The 20,594-nt window shown below is 39.0% G+C and overlaps 1 protein-coding gene across 1 annotated transcript in view; it reads left to right on the top strand.

The window, feature by feature from the left end:
• The first annotated feature begins 17 nt into the window (after positions 1–17).
• LUC7L3 (LUC7 like 3 pre-mRNA splicing factor) overlaps positions 18–20,594 on the top strand; it is a 24,908-nt gene continuing 4,331 nt past the window's right edge. Inside the window, 9 exon segments of the mRNA NM_001034684.1 lie at positions 18–217; positions 10,683–10,749; positions 13,612–13,651; positions 14,584–14,728; positions 15,104–15,178; positions 16,457–16,561; positions 17,794–17,955; positions 18,334–18,617; positions 19,291–19,451. Coding sequence (NP_001029856.1) covers positions 119–217; positions 10,683–10,749; positions 13,612–13,651; positions 14,584–14,728; positions 15,104–15,178; positions 16,457–16,561; positions 17,794–17,955; positions 18,334–18,617; positions 19,291–19,451 — 1,138 coding nt within the window. The 5' untranslated portion in view covers positions 18–118.

The raw sequence follows: 20,594 nt of genomic DNA, 5'->3' as shown, positions 1-20,594 counted from the left end.
CCTGGTTAGAGGAGGCATTTAGGCCTGCTAGGGTTCCTGAGAGGTTCGCGACTGTGGTGCCGGCGTTTTCTTTGGCAGGTGCCAGGGCTGGTGGGAGCAGCCGCCCGAGGAAAGCACCATGATTTCGGCTGCGCAATTGTTGGATGAGTTAATGGGCAGGGACCGAAACCTCGCCCCGGATGAGAAGCGCAGCAACGTGCGGTGGGACCACGAGAGCGTAAGTCCCGCGGGCCTTGGGCCTGTGCCTGGGCGCCATGGGGGAGGGGAACGGCGCGGGCTGGGGCTCGCCGGGGCCTCGGCAAGGTTTGGGGCCCGGCCGCCCCGGGGTCAAGTGTCTGACCCCGTGGCTGGAGGGAATCGGGAGAATAGCCCAGGAGGGAGGAGGCTGCCTGGATCCTTGGTTAAGGGATGATTTATTGTTAAGTATCAAGGAAGTAAAAAAAAGACTTGGCAAAATTGAAAAGCAGCTTAATGAGGCAGAGAAAAGCGGGAAAGGAAGGAGTATTTTTGTACATCTAGAGGTTTCGGAGTTTTCACCTGGCTGTGAAATAGGGAAAAGGGCAGATTTGGCCGTTATTTGGCTGAGCGTCATATCGTGGCAGTGTATTCAGAAATGTTTCAGTTTCGACGCTTACATGGGGCAATAAAATTTTAAAAGAGGTCTTGATAGGGTTCACCGTGATTTACAAATATTGTTTGATAGCAGTACGGTCTAGTAAGCCATTCTTGTAGATAATTGTCAAGGCTTTTTTCTTCATAGGAAACTCTTTGATCCTCTTAACCCTCTAAGGGTAAATGAGTATAAACCCAATTTCACAGATGAGACTTGAGAGGCTCACCCAAGATCTTGTCAAGTTAAATGGCGAAACTAAACCTAATCTTTGTAGTCTTGTTCACTTTCCAGTTCTGTGAACATGGTGTGTAACGTTTATTTTAGGTCTTACCTGAAGAATGGATGTATAATTAACTTCACATGTGATTGTAGTCAAACAAGATAAAGACAGTTGCTAGTCAAAACATGAAGGAATTGTTAAATATGTCCTTTTTGGGGGGGGGGGGGAGTTGCTTACTCATTTTAAACTTACGCTTTGGTTACAGTAAAATTTCTCTTTTGCTAGTGTTTGACTAGACCTGTGGGGTGCCACCCGATTAGTAGTGTGAAGTGTTACAGTAGAATTTTTGTACCGGTTAAATGGTTAGATAATATCACTGACTCAATGGGCATGAAGTTGAGAAAACTCCGGGAGCTAGTGAAGGACAAGAGAAGTCGAGTGCTGCAGTCCATGGGGTCGCGAAGAGTCGGAGTTGACTTTGCGACTGAACAACAACAAATTCACACATTAGAGGTGAAGCTTTTTAAATCTTTTTTCCCCTGACTTTTGGGTTTTTCCTCTTTCCTCAAAATAAAAATAGGAGTAACTTTGTTGGGTCCCTTCTCTTTGTAGTCATTTCTTTGTCACCATAAAGCAACTTTTTCTTTTGCCACTCAATGAACTTTGCAAAAAGAAAAAGGTGAACTTTATGTTTCACTCTGTGTGCAAATAGGACATTTATCTATTTTGAATTACAGAGAGAAAATTGCTTTTGATTGCGTGCTCATCAGCTGTAACAGCCTGTTTGCCTAATTGGTTTTGAACAAGGATTGTGGAAAAACGTTTTTCCCTGGTGGTGGTTTATTGCCACATTGCGTTGGATGCGATGGGTTTATAACGTTAGCAACGATGAAGTTCTCAGAAAAGCAACTTAAGTTTTATGTCATCTCAGTTATAATAAATCTGCTTTCCTTTCAGGTGCACCCTCCCTTCAGTTTTAGTGTTTCTCACTGATACAGACTTTTGTCAAAATATTTTATGCCTTTAATGATAGATTGCACGTAATTTTGGATTCAGGGATTTGAAAAAGTCAGTGCTGGTGTTTCAGATTTCTGTCTGCAAGAAAACGTGGGTACAGACCAGGAATGTACCATCTGGCTCTTTCTAAATAAGTTAGAATTACTGTAGGGTTTTATAAAGCTGGGGAAACTTGTGGCATCACTCCTGGGTCACTTGGTGTTTGCTGTTGGGTATTTGGTAAAATCCTGGAGGAATGGCCAACCACAGTATATACTGTAAGGGGTTTTTTTTTTGGTAGTGGTGGTGGTGAGGGTTTATCTGCACTGGGTGGCTTGTGGGATCTTAGTCCCTGTGAAAAGTGAAGTCGTGTCCTACTCTTTGCGACCCCATGGACTGTAGCCTGCCAGGCTCCTCCGTCCATGGGGTTTTCCAGGCAAAAATAGTAGAGTGGGTTGCCATTTTCTTTTCCAGGGGATCTTCCCTAGCCAGGGACCAAACCCGGGTCTCCTGCTTTGTAGGCACATGCTTTTACCATCTGAGCCACCAGGGAAGTCCTTAGTCCCTGTCGAGGGACCAAACCCAGGCCTTGTCAGTGAAGGCGAAGTCCTAACCACTGGACTGCCAGGGAATTCCGCCCAATATTTTTGCATTCCAGTTCTATCTGGAAACTTTTCTTTGCCACACTTGCACTAGATGGGGAAAGCCATTTCAGCTGGGCGAGGTCCTTTTGTTTAACAATGAAATGGAAACTTTATTGTTAAAAGTAATTCCTAGATATCTGTGTTAGCTTGATCTGTGGAATTTGTTTTAAATGCAGAGATGTACTTCGCCAGTGCCTACCCCCCATTCTGAGTCTAGGTCTACCGAAAGGCCCCTGAAATCTGCATTTTTTAAATGGCATCTTTATACATGCTAAAGCTTGTAAACGACTGCTTCCTGACATACTTCCTCGGTACTCTGGTTTTAAATGTTGAACTAGAAACACTTGGAGGAAACTCGTTTTTTAAGTGAAGGCTGTCTCTGTGATGCAAATTATTGGCCTTTCACTTATTTGTAAAGATATATGTAAGGAACCACTCAGGGAAAGTGCTTTACTATACAGGTGTTTCCAGCTTTTGTAGATTGTTACCTTTTGATCTGAGAGAAATTGGTTTTCAACTAAAGCCATCAGCTTTAATACTGTTCCAAGGATTCATTGACACACCTCCCTCCCTCATTGATTAATATTTTACATTTCCTTGAGATTAGTATTTTTTTATTAAGCAATTTGTTTCCTCTGCTTTATTAATCCTAAACAACCAGAGAAACGAGGAAAGCATGTGATTTTAACTGCCTAGGGTGAGCACCTTTCAGTTAGTGTCCACATGGGAAGATTTCCGTGTTAGAGGAGGCATTGGTAGCCTTTGGATAATCTGGAGTTGAGATTGTAGGGAATTGTAATTACCATCTGGTCTGGAGCTTGTATTATTAAGTTTATGGCAAGAACTTTGTAGTTCAAATTGAGGATTTTATTTTGTCGTGAAAGTCGCTTAGTCGTGTCTCTTTGTGACCCCATGGGCTGTACATTTCATGGAATTCTCCAGGCCAGAATACTGTAAATGTGTCTTTCCCTTCTCCAGGGGATCTTCCCAACCAGGGGTCGAACCCAGGTCTCCTGCATTGTAGGCGGATTCTTTACCAACTGAGCCACCAGGGAAGCCCAAAAGTGAAAAAGTTTAAACTATTAACTCTGATTCTAATATATAAAATGAGATCTTGTCCATCACTTACCAAACTCATGTATGCCCTCTGTTCAGTGAACACTTAATAGAAGGGAATTGAAATAAATGTTCTTTTCTGAAATCTTGCCAATGTTAACAGATAGCATCACATCGAAAGTTGTTTGGAAAAAAAGAAACAGTTAAGGTTACTGTCCACATTTTTTACTTGTGCTTTTTTTTAACATCTAAAAAAGATATTCAGAATCTGAAAAGGAAACCAGAAGCAAAAAATTAGTAATTATAGTGCATGACTTCTACAGGTGTTTTGTTAGTTTTAAACCATAGTCATCAAAATGTTTTTTTTCTGCCATAAGTGTAGACATTTCCTACCTCACTATATAGTACATGGTAAGTGTTGGGCTTCTTGGAATTTCCAGCAGTCTCTGTGTAATGTATATAGTTACTGTTTGCTTTTTCTCTCCAAAACTTATAAACAGAAGTAAGTAGTGGAATGAACTCTGTGTATCCATGTGTGTAAGACACATTATCAGTATATGACTAGTATTATTTTCTCTGTATCTCCTACTTCTTTCATTATTTTGGAGCAGTTTTATCATTCAGCCTTAAAGACATGTCTAAAATGTGAGGACGATAACCACAGTATTATCACACTGAAAATATTAAAGTATTTCCTCAATCTTTGATTGATTGCTTCTGGAAAACCATGTGTGTCTCATTAGAACTTTAGACCTTTTATTTTTTGGATGCCGCATGTAGCTTGCAGGATCTTGGTTCCCAGATGAGGGACTGAACCCAGGCCCTCAGGCAGTGAAAGCTCGAAGTCCTAACAACTGGACAACCAGGGAATTCTGTGTCTCATTAGACTTGATTTCTTAACAAGGGGAGAAAGTAGCTTAAGTTAGTATACAGTGCTTCATTGTTTATGAAATATGTTTAATTTTCCATTTCTTGTAAGTTAGGAAGTTCCTTTGATTATTTTACAAAAATGTATCACTTAAAAAAATTTTTTTATATTTGGTTGCAGTGAGTCTTCGTTGCTGTGCATGGGCTTTGTCCAGTTGTGGCGAGTGGGGACTACTCTTGTTGCAGAGCACAGGCTCTAGGCACGGGTTTCAGTAGTTGCAGCAGGCAAGCTCAGTGGTTGTGGCACACGGGTTTAGTTGCTCCGTAGCATGTGGAGTCTTCCGTAGCCAAGGATCGAACCCATGTCCCCTGCATTGGCAGGCGGATTCTTATCCTCTGTGCCACCAGAGGAGTTCTGAATGTTTTTTTATAAACCTTGTTAAAAGTTGGGACTAAATGACTTTGGGAAGTAATGGAAGGCTTCTTAGCAGGAGAGAGATGTTTACTATCCCTGCTGCTGTGGAAAATTGATTAAAATTTTATGAAAACTTTGTGTAGGCAATGAAAAGAGTGAACTTTGATTAATTACTATATTAGAAATTGATTTTACTGTTTTATGTTCCCTCCAATTTAGGCTCATTAAAGTGATTCTTTTTACAGAAGTAAACTTGGTTTATGTAAGTGTGCATGCGTGTATGCATGCCAAGTTGCTTCAATTGTGTCTGATTCTTTGCGACCCTATGGACCATAGCCCACCAGGCTCCTCCATGGGATTCTCCAGGCAAGAATACTGGAGTGGGTTGCTATGCCCTTCTCCAGGGGATCTTCCCAACCCAAGGATCAAACCTGCGGTCTCTTATGTCTCCTACATTGACAGGTGGTGTCTTTACCACTAGCTCCTCCTGGGAAGTCCATATGAGTATAATTTATAATTAACAACTTTCACTTATACTGTGGAGTCTTTCCTTGTAGGTACAATGTAAATGTACCTTAGTTTATTTCATGTAGATTACTTCGAGTTCTTTTACAATTGCCAACCAAGCTGCAGTGAACACTCTAGTACATAGAACTGAATCACTTGTAGGATAGGTTCCTAGAAAGATAATGACTAAGTTAAGTGCATATTTTACATTTTGATGGATGTTGCCAGGTTGTCCGACAGCTCTAGTAATGTTTGGAGTGTTCCTTTTCTCAGCAGTGTATCTAATGCCAGATTTTGTTTTTATTTTTCACTTTGTTTAATGCGATGGAAACTCACAATTAAATTTTTCTAGTCAGATTCCTGAGGTTGTTTGTATCTGCATTCTCTTATGTGGTAGTGAAAATTTTGATATTGAACTCTTCTGGTCTTTGCTGTTACCTTAATTTATCAGTTCAGTTCAGTCGCTCAGTCGTGTCCGACTCTTTGCGACCCCATGAATCGAAGTAGGCCTCCCTGTCCATCACCAACTCCTGGAGTTCACTGAGACTCATGTCCATCAAGTCAGTGATGCCATCCAGCCATCTCATCCTCTGTCATCCCCTTCTCCTCCTGCTCCCAATCCCTCCCAGCATCAGAGTCTTTTCCAATGAGTCAACTCTTCGCATGAGGTAGCCAAAGTACTGGAGTTTCAACTTTAGCATCATTCCTTCCAAAGAAATCCCAGGGCTGATCTCCTTCAGACTGGACTGGTTGGATCTCCTTGCAGTCCAAGGGACTCTCAAGAGTCTTCTCCAACACCACAGTTCAAAAGCATCAATTCTTCAGCACTCAGCCTTCTTCACAGTCCAACTCTCACATCCATACATGACCACAGGAAAAACCATAGCCTTGACTAGACGAAGCTTTGTTGGTAAAGTAATGTCTCTGCTTTTGAATATGCTATCTAGGTTGGTCATAACTTTCCTTCCAAGGAGTAAGCATCTTTTAATTTCATGGCTGCAGTCACCATCTGCAGTGATCTTCGAGGCCCAAAAAATAAAGTCTGACACTGTTTCCACTGTTTCCCCATTTATTTCCCATGAAGTGGTGGGACCGGATGCCATGATCTTCATTTTCTGAATGTTGAGCTTTAAGCCAACTTTTTCACTCTCCACTTTCACTTTCATCAAGAGGCTTTTTAGTTCCTCTTCACTTTGTGCCATAGGGTGGTGTCATCTGCATATCTGAGGTTATTGATATTTCTCCCGGCAGTCTTGATTCCAGCTTGTGCTTCTTCTAGCCCAGCGTTTCTCATGATGTATTCTGCATATAAATTAAATAAGCAGGGTGACAACATACAGCCTTGACGTACTCCTTTTCCTATTTGGAACCAGTCTGTTGTTCCATGTCCAGTTCTAACTGTTGCTTCCTGACCTGCATACAAATTTCTCAAGAGGCAGATCAGGTGGTCTGGTATTCCCATCTTTTGAAGAATTTTCCAGTTTATTGTGATCCACACAGTCAAAGGCTTTGACATAGTCAAAAAGCAGAAATCGACGTTTTTCTGGAACTCTCTTGCTTTTTCCATGATCCAGCGGATGTTGGCAATTTGATCTCTGGTTCCTCTGCCTTTTCTAAACCCAGCTTGAACATCAGGAAGTTCACGGTTCACATATTGCTGAAGCCTGGCTTGGAGAGTTTTCAGCATTACTTTACTAGCGTGTGAGAGGAGTGCAATTGTGCAGTAGTTTGAGCATTCTTTGGCATTGCCTTTCTTTGGGATTGGAATGAAAACTGACCTTTTCCAGTCCTGTGGCCACTGCTGAGTTTTCCAAATTTGCTGGCATATTGAGTGCAGCACTTTCACAGCATCATCTTTCAGGATTTGAAAGAGCTCCGCTGGAATTCCATCACCTCCACTAGCTTTGTTCGTAGTGATGCTTTCTAAGGCCCACCTGACTTCACATTCCAGGATGTCTGGCTCTAGGTGAGTGATCACACCATCGATATTATCTGGGTCGTGAAGATCTTTTTTGTACAGTTCTTCAGGAGACTCACAATTGTTGTGATTGTAGTCCTGGCATGCTGCAGTTCATGGGCTCCCAAAGAGTAGGACACTAAGTAGCTAAACAACAGCAACTACAAATTCTGCCCTTGCCACCCCCCTGCCCCCTCTTCTGAGCCCGTTTGATTATCAGATTGTTAGGTCCATGATGGACATTTAGTAAAGACTTGCTGAATAAGACTGTTAATATTTTTAGTTAAACATTCTCAATCTCTGGGAAAGGTTAAAACAAGCAGTTTAAGTAGCTAGGGTTTATTGGGTAGAGTAACAGTTGTTTTCATGTACCATTTCTTTACAGCAATATCTTAAGCAGAGTTGGAGAGTAAGAGCACACAGAACAAAGAATTAGGAAAATAGGTTTTAATCTGTATTTTGTAAGTAGCCTGATGCCTTCTTGAAACTCTAATACTTTGGCCACCTGATGCGAAGGGCTGACTCATTTGAAAAGACCCTGATGCTAGGAAAGATTGAAGGTGGGAGGAGAAGGGGACGAGAGAGGATGAAATGGTTGGATGTCCACTGACTCAGTGGACGTGAGTTTGAGTAAACTCCGGGAGTTGGTGATGGACAGGGAGGCCTGGCGTGCTGCAGTCCATGGGGTCGCAAAGAGTTGGACACGACTGAGTGACTGAACTGAACTGCCTTCAGGGCAGATCATGTGGTTGATCTCATCTCAGATGGAGTGATGGAGAAGGCAATGGCACCCCATTCCAGTACTCTTGCCTGGAAAATCCCATGGACGGAGGAGGACGGCTGCAGTCCATGGGGTCGCACAGAGTCGGACACGACTGAAGTGACTTAGCAGCAGCAGCAGATGGAGTGATAGGACTAAATTACAGGTAGAGCTGCTGGCATAGCTTGTTTGATTGTCTCGAGTGCCTATTTAAGAAAGTAATGGGTATTTTTAAAAACAGACTGATTTGCCCGTTTCTCTCAATAAACATACTAAAATTTACAGTCCCACTATGAAATAGTTGTTATCTCCTTTTTTTGTATTGAGAATACCAAGGCAGAGTTACAGATTTAGTTTTTCATAGTTGAAAAGTGGCAGCCAAAAATAAAAAATCACTGTTTTGATTCTCCAAACATACCGATTTCCACTTGCCTATTTTCATACTCTGCTGAATTTGTCTTTTCATGCCTAGAATGTGTTGTCATTAATTTCTGAACTTAACCAGTTCAGAAACTTAACCAGGTTAAGCTTTACACCTGACATTCCTGACTAAATTCCTATTTGTTTCTAGTGATGCATGTACTGACACACTTAAAATGATGCAAAATTGAACAAATCAGACTTTTTAATAATTAGAAAAGTATATAGCATTTAAAAACATTAGCCTTTTGCACATAAAGAGCCCTTTTTAAGTTGAGGTATAGTTGATATTAATATAAATTTGGGGTATACAACAGAGTGATTTACAATTTTTAAAGAGTGTAGTCTATTTATAGGTACTATAAGGGGCTTCCCAGGTAGCTCAGTGGATGAGGAATCTGCCTGCAGTACAGGAATTCGATCCCTGGGTTGGGAAGATCTGGAGGAGGCCATGGCAACCTACTGCAGTATTCTTGCCTGGAGAGTCCCATGGACAGAGGAGCCTGGCGGGTTCCATAGGGTCATAAAAAGTTGGACACAACTTGAAGCGATTGAGCACACACAGAGTTACTATCAAATATCAGCTGTATTCCCTGAGCGGTACTTCTTTGTAGCTTATTTAACTTATATTCTTATATATCATAGTCTGTGCCTCTTAATACCCTGCCCCTATTTTGCCCCTCTTCCCTCTCCCCACTGGTTCTCTACACTGCAGTTTGTTTTGTTGTTGTTTTCACTAATTTCCTTTATTTTTTTTTTAGAGACCTCAAATACATACAGTGTTTTGCCTCTGTTTGGCTTATTTCACTAAGTATCATTTCCTCCGAGTCTCTCTGTGTTGTTGCGAATGGCAGATTTCCATTTTTCATGGCTGATTATTGTTCCATCATGTATATTTACCTCATTTTCTTAATCCATCCGTGTGTTGATGGACATTAAGGATGCTTCCATTCTTGACTATTATAAATAATGCTGCTGTGAACATTGGTATGAATTACTGTCTTCATTTTCTTTGGATGTGTACTCTGGAGTGGAATTGCTGGATTAAATACAGTGGCTTTATTTTTAGTGTTTTGAGGAACTTCCATGCGGTTTTTTTCAGGATGGTTGCACCAGTTCACATTTCTGCCAGCAGTGTGCCAGGGGTTCCCTTTTCTCCACATCCTCACCAGCATGTTACTTGTGGTCATACTGAGCCTTTTTAATAATTTAAAGTATTAGAATTTTCAAAAGAAAATGGTACAAAGATACTATGACATATCGCTACATGTAACAGGATTAATATTGATATAAAGCTAAATCTGTTGTTTAGACGTGATTGTTGAATCTGGTTGTTCTTTATGACTTTAGTTCCTCTGGACACAGCTTATGGGACCTCACTGCTTCAAATAAGTGTAAAACATTTGACCTTTGAAGCAAAAAACAGTATTTCAAATGCAACATCCAGTTCTAAATGTCTCAAAAAAACTCATTCAATCCTAAATTTAGTAGACCTTTTCTACCTTTTCTTGTACATTGATAATTTACCCAATAGCAATGAAGGGTTATATGGAGATATTTTGGAATTTTGCTTAACAGATTTTGGTTTGCAGTGTTACAAAATTAAATTTAGTATAGAGCAGTCTCAGAATATATCTGAAGGAGTTACAGAAGTACCCATGGGAGAGAATTGAAAATTGGTCTTATGTTAATAATTCTTCCTCATACCTTAGAAGTCACTCAGTGCTGGCATGTGTGAAAATATCCAGCACGCTTTAGGGCCTGTTACAAGATCTCTTTAAGTGAAAATACAGAACCGGATCATTTTAAATGAGTATTATTTGGAATTTAGGCAGTGATTTCCAAATCCTCATGTGTAAATTGGTTCTGGTCTTTAACAAAGTTGAAACAATAAGAACACTGCAGTGTTTTGTGTTTTTTTTTTTTTTTTTTTAATTTTTTAAAAAAATTACCTTTATTCTGGATGTCTTTATCCAAAACTTGTTCTTTCTGGGGATTAAGGCAGTGATTTCTATTACTGTCAGTCTTGCATTTCTTATACTGAAATCCAGGAGTCTGAAAGTCATTAATTTGTCTAAATGACTTAACAAATGAAGTTGTTCTTAAACTTACTTGGTTGAAAGATGTAGATCATGAAATGAGAAAATGGTTATTTGGCATCCTTTTCTGGCATAGTTTTAAAACTGACCAGTTTCAAAAAGTTAAGTCACCTTTGTTTTTTCACTAGGTTTGTAAATACTACCTCTGTGGTTTTTGTCCTGCGGAATTGTTCACAAACACTCGTTCTGATCTTGGTAAGTAAATTTTCTATAATTTTTGTTGCATTTATGATTAAAGAGAAAGTGATACTTTATAATTTTGGAAAGAAATTTTCTGTTAAAGGTGTTGATAATTTCTTTCCTGGCTTTTTAAAAAAATGTATTAACAAATGCCAGTCTAATTAAACCTGGTGGCTTATTTGAATCTACATATGTATTTCCATTCCCTCCTGAAACCCCTCCACTAAAATGAATATTAAAAACAAAAAAGGTGTAAACGGAAGACGAGATAACATTAGAGATGTCAACAAATTTTTGGAAGATGACAAGTGGATGGAAGAATAGCAGAGAAACCTGTATCCTAAAAGCCTGCAGAAGGGGATATTAAACAGAAGCAAGAGTTTGATCAGCAGAACCCTGGACAGGCTCAGGATTTGGAGGCATCAGGTACCATAGAAGGCAGAGTTGAATTATGGGGCTGAAAACCAGAGATGAGTCTAGTTCAGGGTTTCTCAACCTTGACATTTGACAGTTTGACCTGGAAAATTCTGTGCGTGGGGAAGTGGGAGGGTCTCTTGTGGGTTGTAGGATGCTTAGCAGCATCCTTGGCCTCTATGGAAGTAGATGTCAGTAAAAATCTCCCAATTTTGACAACCAAAAATGTCTCCAGGCACTTCTAGATATCCCTGGGGGCAAAACTGCCCCATCTTGAGAAGCACTAGTCTGGGTGGTCTTGACCTGTGCGTCAGGTAATTCTGTCTCCCATGCCAACAGCACTGGAGACCAGGGGGTTATGTTCTGAAGAAATTGGGCTAAATGAACCACAAAATCCAAAAATCGACCATTTTCTCTCCAGGATGGTACATAACTAGTATCATTCTAGAAATATAAAATGGAAATTAAATTCGTTAAGCACAGTGCTTGCCCTGAAGCAAAAAGAGCACATTATGGCTGGATATATCTAGGTATTGGGATTTACAGATACAGGACAGGGCAGTAATGAATAAAAATGAGAATGTAAGAGAGATTAAATGAGTCTGTTTTCTTAATAGTGAGGTTTTCCCATTCCCTTCCTCTGCCCTGTTCCTAGAAGGATACAGCCAGATGTTTTTTCCCCAGGCAGAAGAGAAGAGGATTCTTTAGAGAAAGTGAACAGTTCCAGAGAAGTGATCTACAGGTACTGACCCTTGGGGAATCTCCTAAAAGAAAGTCTTGCTGCCTGATTTTCCTATGGTAAAGCCTATTAGTTGACAAACCCTGCCTGTGCATACCAACTTCAAGTCAGATTTTGGAAGTATTTTGCCAGCCAAGATTGTTATTTGAAGAAAACCTTCAAACATAAAAGATTAACCAAAACCAACAGAAAAAAAAGAATTTAGTGGAATATGGTGATAATGGGAGAAAACAGAAGAAAAAATTTTTAAAGCTGTAACTAAATTTAGTATCCTCGGAGAAATAAGAGAAAATATCAGAAGGAATAGGATGCTATATAAAAAGAAAAGTTTTGAAAAAATAAAGAGTTGTTGAAATTAGAACTAGAGAACTATGAACATCAGTGGGAAGTTTTGATGATAAAATAAATTTGTGGTATGTTGAGAAAAAATTAAAATTTGAAAAAATTCTATCAGTCCAGTGCTGTGATAGCTAATTAAGAGAGTTCTAGATAGAGAAAACAGAAGGGAGAAAATCTTAAGATTGCATTACTGAAGGATTTTACTCTCTAGATGGAGTGAATCCTTCTAGAACTCAGCACAGCAAATGATAAAAAGATCCATATCAAAGCACATTATTGTGAAATTCCAAAACACCAGGGGTGGGGTGGGGCATACAAGATTATCAATCAGAATGTCCTCAATTTGTCAGTAGCAACACTGGAAGCTTGAAGACACTGGAGAAACATCCTCGGGATTCTGAATGGTAAAATGTTTTTTACCTAGGTTAGCTGTATAGCCAAACAGCAAAATACGAGTGTGAAGAAAGACATTTTCAGGCATGCATGGTCTCAACAATATCTACCAGGAACCTTTTCTGTGGACACTCATGGGTGTAAACCAAGAAGGAAACAAATAAGAGAGCCAGTAAACTGTGTCGAGTACAGACCAGAAAAGGACTTGAAAAGGGTGACAGCTCCATTAGTGAGCTTGGGGGAAAAGTAGCTCTGACTGAAGCAGGATGGAAAGCTCATGGAAGAAAATAAAGCTGATTTGATTATCTGATATATTTTGAAACTTGAGGGAGATTATTACTGAGCTAGTTTTGATAGCTGAGTTAGTGTCTGGAGTGAATTTGGAAATAGAACGTACAAGAGACTGAACTGAAGAAAAAAATTCCAGTAAGTGTATCAAAAGTGTCATCATAATGCCCTTTTTGCTTAACTCGGGAGTTAATAGGACATGGCATCAAAATATAAACACTGAATGTTCATTTAAACTAAATTTTTCATGCCTAAGTTAAACCAAAAAAGCAAAATAAGCATAGAATTTAGAAATATGGAGGCAAATTCCAGAAGAGAAAGCTAAAAGGGTTAAAGTTGCCTTTTGGAGATGGTAAGAGGTAGGACTAGGGTGCTGGTCTTAACAGTATTCACGGAGACTAATGGTTCAGACCAAAGGTCTGCCATCATCGTAGCTTACTTGGCAGTCAGGAATAATTTTTTCATCCCTCTCTCTTCTTTTACCATATAGTACATCTTGAAGGCTAAGGAGAACAATTTTCATTTGTGTACTTGGGCATGTTGCTTCATGATTTAGTAGGCTCAATTTACATGTCTGCAGACTACTCAGTGATTAAATGGATCTTCTTTCCTTTTTTTAAAAAAATAACTTCCTTTTGTTTTGACAAGAGAAAAGTTAATTTCAGTAATTTATATTGAATACATTCATATTTCTTGTGTTTTAGGACCATGTGAAAAAATTCATGATGAAAATCTACGAAAACAGTAAGTTACCCTTTTTGGGATGATCGGAATTTATGTAAAATGAATGTCATGTAGAGGTCCTACTCATTAGTTGGGGGTCATAGAAAGTGATACAGCTATATGTAGCATCACCATACGAGTTCATACTGTATGCCAAGCATAAGCCTAAGCTTTTTTTCTATATCCCGTCTGTTTTTTTATTTTTCACTTAGTCGCTTCAATCATGTCTGACTTTGAGACCCCCTGTACTGTAGCCCACCAGGCTTTTCTGTCCATGGGATTCTCTGGACAAGATTACTGGAGCGGGTTGCCATGCCCTCCTCCAGTTTTTATTTTTTAGTTTATTATTATTTTTTGGCTGCTCCTCCCAGCTTGTATGATCTTAACTCCTTGACCAGGGATTAAACCCAGGCCATGACAGTGAAAACACTGAGTCCTAACCACTGGACCTCCAGAGAATTCACTCGCTTTTTTTTTTTTTTTCCTTTCACATTTGTTTTTTTAACAGACCTAATTCTATAAATGAAACTTGTCCTGGAGCCAGGGTCACAGATCGAGGATAATGTTCACCTAGATCTGCCCATTGGTAACATCTGTGCTCTTTATACACTGTTAAATGCTACCTCTTTACCAGGATGAGGGACCTCTGGAAATTCACTTCTTATGGATGTGCCTGGTTTACTCTTCAGTACTTTTTTTCTTCTTCTTCTTCTTTTTTTTTTTTTTTTTAACTTTTTTGCGTATGCCACATGGCTTGTGGCATCTTAGTTCCCAGACTAGGGTTTGAACCCAGGCCTACAGCAGTGAAAGCAGGGAGACCTAACAATTGGCCTGCAAATTCCCTGCGCTTCAGTCTGAATGCAGTAGTAGTTCATGAGATTAGTGAAGATAGAATATGAGAGTTGTAAATGGATAAAGAATTGGAAAGAAAATACTTATTTTCGTTTCATTAGGTATGAGAAGAGTTCTCGTTTTATGAAAGTTGGCTATGAGAGAGATTTTTTGCGATACTTACAGAGTTTACTGGCAGAAGTAGAACGTAGAATTAGACGAGGCCATGCTCGTTTGGCATTATCTCAAAACCAGCAGTCGTCTGGGGTGAGTATGAATTAATTTATGATCTTTGTAAAGTGTCCTTTCCTCTGGCAAGCCAGCGATCTCCCTAGTATTGAAACTTGGGCTCAAGTTCAGTCATTGCTTTATATGTTTTAAAATGACATAAAACTTAAAAAGGTGGTTTTTTTCAGTCTTTATTAGTAAATTAATATTTTGCTAATCAGAAATTTTTTATCTTAAATATCAGTAACTGACAAAATATGTAACTGATTAACAAAAATTGAGATAATTGAGTTACTGTCCTTTTGATTTAGCATTTCAGTTATTAAATACGAATACTAGGTATGGTATATAGAAGTTAAATGTTTATTTTTGTAGTTTAGTTGTTGATAATACACATTCTATTGTCTTCATCAGGCAGCTGGTCCAACAGGCAAAAATGAAGAAAAAATTCAGGTTCTAACAGATAAAATTGATGTACTCCTGCAGCAGGTAAGAATTGGAACTCCTCCTAGAATTGCTAAAATTAAAAAGACTGACAGTATCAAATATTAGTGAAGATCTGGGCAAACAAACTATTTTACTCTGTTGGGATTATTTAAAATGATGCAGGCACTTTGGAAAAGAGTTTCTTTCTTCAAAGGTTAAGAGATGCACTATGAGCCATTCCACTGCTAGATATTAATCTAAGAGGTGAAAGCATATGTTTACACAGAGTTGTATACCAGTGTTTATTCATAATAGGTGCAAAAAAAAACCCAACCCCAAACAAACCTGGGAACAAATGTCTGTCAGTAGGTTAATGGGTAAACAAATTGTGATGTACTTATACAGTAATGTTTGCAACCCCTTGACGGTAGCCTACCAGGCTCCTCTGTCCATGGGATTTTCCAGGCAGTAGTACTGGAGTGGATTGCCATTTCCTTCTCCAGTGGATCTTCTGACCCAGGGATCGAACCCAGGTCTCCCACATTGTAGACAGATGCTTTACCGTCTAAGCCACCAGGGAAGTCCTACAGTGATAGTACACAGTGATAAAAAGGAATTAACTATTTGGAATAATATTGATGAATATAGAGATACTAGATTGAGTGAAAGAGGCTAAGCCCCACAAAAGGAATAGAGTACATGGTTCCATTTAAATACAGTTCTAGAAAATGCAGACTAATTTATAGTGACAGAAAACAGATTGGTGGTTGCTTTGGGAGGAGGCACAACACAGAGACAGTAGGAAACTTGGGTGGAGTTGCTTATTATCTAGACTGTGGTGTTGCTGCTGCTGCTAAGTCGCTTTAGTCGTGTCTGACTCAGTGACCCCATGGACTGCAGCCCACCAGGCTTCTCCGTCCATGGGATTCTCCAGGCAAGAACACTGGAGTGGGTTGCCATTTCCTTCTCCAATGCATGAAAGTGAAGTCGCTCAGTGGTGTCTGACTCTTAGCGACCCCATGGACTGCAGCCTACCAGGCTCCTCCATCCATGGGATTTTCTGGGCAACAGTACTAGAGTGGGGTGCCATTGCCTTCTCCCGACTGTGGTGTTAACCTTATGAAATTGTCTACCCTGGAAATTTTCTGTGTATTTCCTGTCAAGTATATGTAGTTAATGCTGTGGGAAAAAATCGATTAAGGGTAAATTAAACCCAAAGAGGCTTCAGTAAACAAAACATACCCCAACAACTTCAAGCTCATGAAGCTTGAGGGTAAAAAGAAAAATCCTAGGATAGTGTGGTTAGAAAGATATCCTGACTGCTTTTTGAATTCCTCTTAGATTGAAGAATTAGGATCTGAAGGAAAAGTAGAAGAAGCCCAGGGAATGATGAAATTAGTTGAACAGTTAAAAGAAGAGAGAGAGTTGCTTAGGTCCACAACTTCGGTGAGTAGCAACTTCATTTTGATATAACCATGCTGTTAGCTGTGTATTGCTAGGATCTGTTCCTATTTACAAATAATTTTCTAATGTCATCAAACTTTTATTTTAAAGGGCCACATAGTATTTATGATTTCAGGTCATAAGAAATGTAATAAAAGCTCTGTTTTTACATTTATATTACAAAATAGCTTTAGGCAATGTGTAAACAAATGTCTGTAATTTTGTTTCAATGAAACTGCAAAAACAGACCTCTAGCTGCTGGTTTGCTAACCAGTGCCTTAAGTATTTTGGTTGGGCTTAGGTTTTGGTGGGTTTTTTTTGTTGTTGTTGTTACTAATCAAATAACTTAGTTCATATTTACCTTACTACAAAATTGGTATACTCTTAATAATACCTCTACTTATTTAACTTTGAATTAGATGATATAGTATACATGTTTTAGATATTGATGGTAGAATATAACTGAGCGTTGATTTCTAAATATTAAAAGGGTATGTTCAGATTATATGCAGTGAGTTCAATTCCTTAATGATTTTGAAAAACTTTTTTTATTATTTTTGGTTTTTCTGGGTCTTCATTGCTGTACTTGGGCTTTCTCTAGTTACAGAAAGTGGAGGCCACTCTCTAAGCCCATTGACTTCAGTAGCTGAGGCACAAGGGCTCTTTAGGTGCAACCCGAGGGCCCGCCCTAGAGCCTGCAGGCTTCAGTAGTGGAAGCACACAGTCTCTGTAGTTGTAGCTTTCAGGCTGTGGAGTGCAGGCTTGATAGTTGTGGCATATGGGCTTAGTTGCTCCGAGGCACATGGAATCTTCCCAGACCAGGGATCAGACCTGTGTCCCCTGCATTGGCAGGCAGATTCCTATTTACTGCGCTACCAGGGAAGTCCCAAAAAACATTTTTAATATGGAGTCCACATCTTTAACCTGTTGAACCAAGCAGGAAATGAATTCAGACTAAAATAGGTAGCTTTCTGAAAGGTAGATTAGCTTTTTCGAGGTGATATGTAGTTCAAGGGTTATAATAGAGGGATGAGGTCGTAATAGTTCTTGAAAAGTTGATTGCTATTGTCATGCTTCCCATGTCTAAAAGTTGCTGCTAAGTATTATGTCTTTGGGGAAATGGAAAGTAGCAGTTCACACAATTAAAAATATTTTCTAAATGTTAAAAGTATTTTTGAGGGGAATTTGTTTTTCTCTTGATCAGATATTTTATAATAACTGATTTATCATTTCAGACAATTGAAAGTTTTGCTGCCCAAGAAAAACAAATGGAAGTTTGTGAAGTGTGTGGAGCCTTTTTGATAGTGGGAGATGCCCAGTCCCGGGTAGATGATCATTTGATGGGAAAACAGCACATGGGCTATGCCAAAATTAAAGCTACTGTAGAAGAATTAAAAGTAAGTTTCTTATGAGCATATATTTTAGCTATATCTAGTACTGTATATTAGTGTGGTTAAGAATTGATTGTGTAGATTTAAAACTATATTTTTGCTGGGTTATTTGAGGTAGTGATAATTCCTGTAATATTTTGCTATTCATCAGATGAGCAAAGTGCTTTATTTTCTTCATAGTGTCAGGAATTTGGGAGAAGGAATATTCCTGAGGGTTTAGTCAAATATCTTGTGTACATACATGGTGTTAAGATTTCTCCATCTCATTTTTAGGGTATCAAATTTCATAAGTTGGTCTACAGTTGATTCATGTTAGGTAGCCGTTGTTTGACAGCATCATTAAGGTTATTTAGTTCTAAAAAAAATCAAATTTGATTTCTTTAGGAAAAATTAAGAAAAAGAACTGAAGAACCTGATCGTGATGAGCGTTTAAAAAAGGAGAAGCAAGAACGAGAAGAAAGAGAAAAAGAAAGGGAGAGGGAAAGAGAAGAGAGAGAGAGGAAAAGACGAAGAGAAGAGGAAGAAAGAGAAAAAGAAAGAGCTCGAGACAGAGAAAGAAGAAAGAGGAGTCGATCACGAAGTAGGCATTCAAGCCGAACTTCTGACCGAAGATGCAGCAGGTCTCGGGATCACAAAAGATCACGAAGTAGAGAGAGAAGGAGGAGCAGGTATATTGAACACGAGACAGTGCCAGGCATATAGTGATAGTTGCTCAGTTGTGTCCCACTCTTTGAGACGTTGTGGACTGTAGCCTGCCAGGCTCCTCTGTCCATGGAATTCTCCAGGAAAGAATACTGGAGTCAGTTGCCATTTCCTCCTCCAGGGGATCTTCCCGACCCAGGGATTGAACTGGGTCTTGTGCATTGCAGGTGGATTCTTTACCTAGTGTCTGAGTGTGCATTAAATAATAGTAATTACTGGTGAGTTCCTTGGTATTTGGGACCCTCTTAAGTCTCATTAAGCACTCGGGCAGATGAAAGTTGAATCATTGAACGAGTTCATCTTGTAGGCAACTTCACTGCTCTTTCTTAGGCCGCTGAAGGAGATTTGATGCAATCTTATTAGGGAGTTAGTGTAATGGATGAGTGCTTCTCTTATTGATTCTAAGACATTTAAATCATAAATTATTTTGGGTAGGATTACCTATTTGAAAAATTGAGGTTAAGGACTTTCAATTTTCAGTTCTTAAGGTTTCTTATATAAATGTGTTTTAATAGTAGATTGTATTCATTTGCCTTTGAGAGTGATTTTTGCTTTAAATAACGGTATGTAATTCTTCAAGATTTTTTCTCACTGTAATATCAGCTGAAGTTGCTCTCCTTTTGTTTCAAATTATTTAAGAAGTAGAGATCGACGAAGAAGCAGAAGCCACGATAGATCAGAAAGAAAGCATAGATCTCGTAGTCGGGATCGAAGAAGATCAAAAAGCCGAGATCGAAAGTCATATAAGCACCGGAGCAAAAGTCGAGACAGAGAACAAGATAGAAAATCGAAGGAGAAAGGTTAGTTTTTGTGAGAATTTGATTCTTAAAGGGACCGTTTTCACTTTGTCTCTTCACTAACTCACTTTTCTTTAGACACAAGCAGAGTTCCACTTCAAGCTGTATTTATTTTTACTTTTGATGAACCCCATTCAATAGGAGACAAGTCTTATTTTCTCTTCTGCTGATTTATGAGAATGACAGTTGACCTTGTGTTTTCTTAGAACATGTTCAAGTCGCATGCTTCAATTTATAACTTGAAAGCTTATCGTTTAGATTCTTCCAAGTATTGCATTACCTGTTAGGATTATTAGGCTGTAGAATTCTGGGTTATTGGCAACATTTTTTAGTTATTTGGCAACACTTGCTGCAGTGTTCCATAATACTCTGAAGAGTAAATGTACAGTATTGCATTGGTCTTCAAGTACAGCATTTATTTAATTCTATAGTACTTTTAAGTTTTCATAAGTTGAATGCCTTATGTGTGCGTGTTGTGCCCCCTCCCCCTCGGTGCGTGCCTTTTTTTATCGAAACATGCGTTTTCCCTTCTATTTTTTCCTTTGATTTTCTGTGACATTCCAGTAGCTGGTTGACTGCTTAATCAACTTTTCATTTTGTCTTTGGCATGTTTTCACAAGGATATTCTCACCTTTGAATTTAGCCTTCATTGAATGATGAACGATAATTCTTTTAATAATTAGGGTCCCATTTCTGCATATTCTTCAGATTCTTTGTACACTTTTTTTTTGGACCGGGCTTTTCTGCTTTGCATGGTTTTCAGGAATGAGAGAAAGGGCTTATTTCTAATTTTATTGGCTCTGCTTATTCCATCCTGTTCTGCCTATCTGTGTCCATGTTTGATCACCAACATATGTGTGCTCACGTATGGATTTATTACATTAGACATGCATGTGATACTCATTATTTTCTTTTATGAAATTAGTCTGGTTTTTGTGGGGTTTAACAGTTGAGTTAGGAAACTGGCAAACAGTAGATTATCTTTTTTTTTTCCTTCAGTCTTCAGCTTTTATTTTTCCTCAAATAAGTGCACCTTCTCTTTTTAAAAGATTTAGATATATTGGCTTTTTCTAGAACATGGAGCAAATGTTAAAAAGTAGGAAACAGGGTGATTTTTAAAACTTTCATGAGCTTTAGTATCTGCCA

The sequence above is a fragment of the Bos taurus genome, chromosome 19 (assembly GCF_002263795.3).
Source record: "Bos taurus isolate L1 Dominette 01449 registration number 42190680 breed Hereford chromosome 19, ARS-UCD2.0, whole genome shotgun sequence".
NCBI classification, from domain to species: domain Eukaryota; kingdom Metazoa; phylum Chordata; class Mammalia; order Artiodactyla; family Bovidae; genus Bos; species Bos taurus.
The sequence above is the reverse complement of the archived record's forward strand: the minus strand, read 5'-3'. Positions and strand labels throughout refer to the sequence as shown.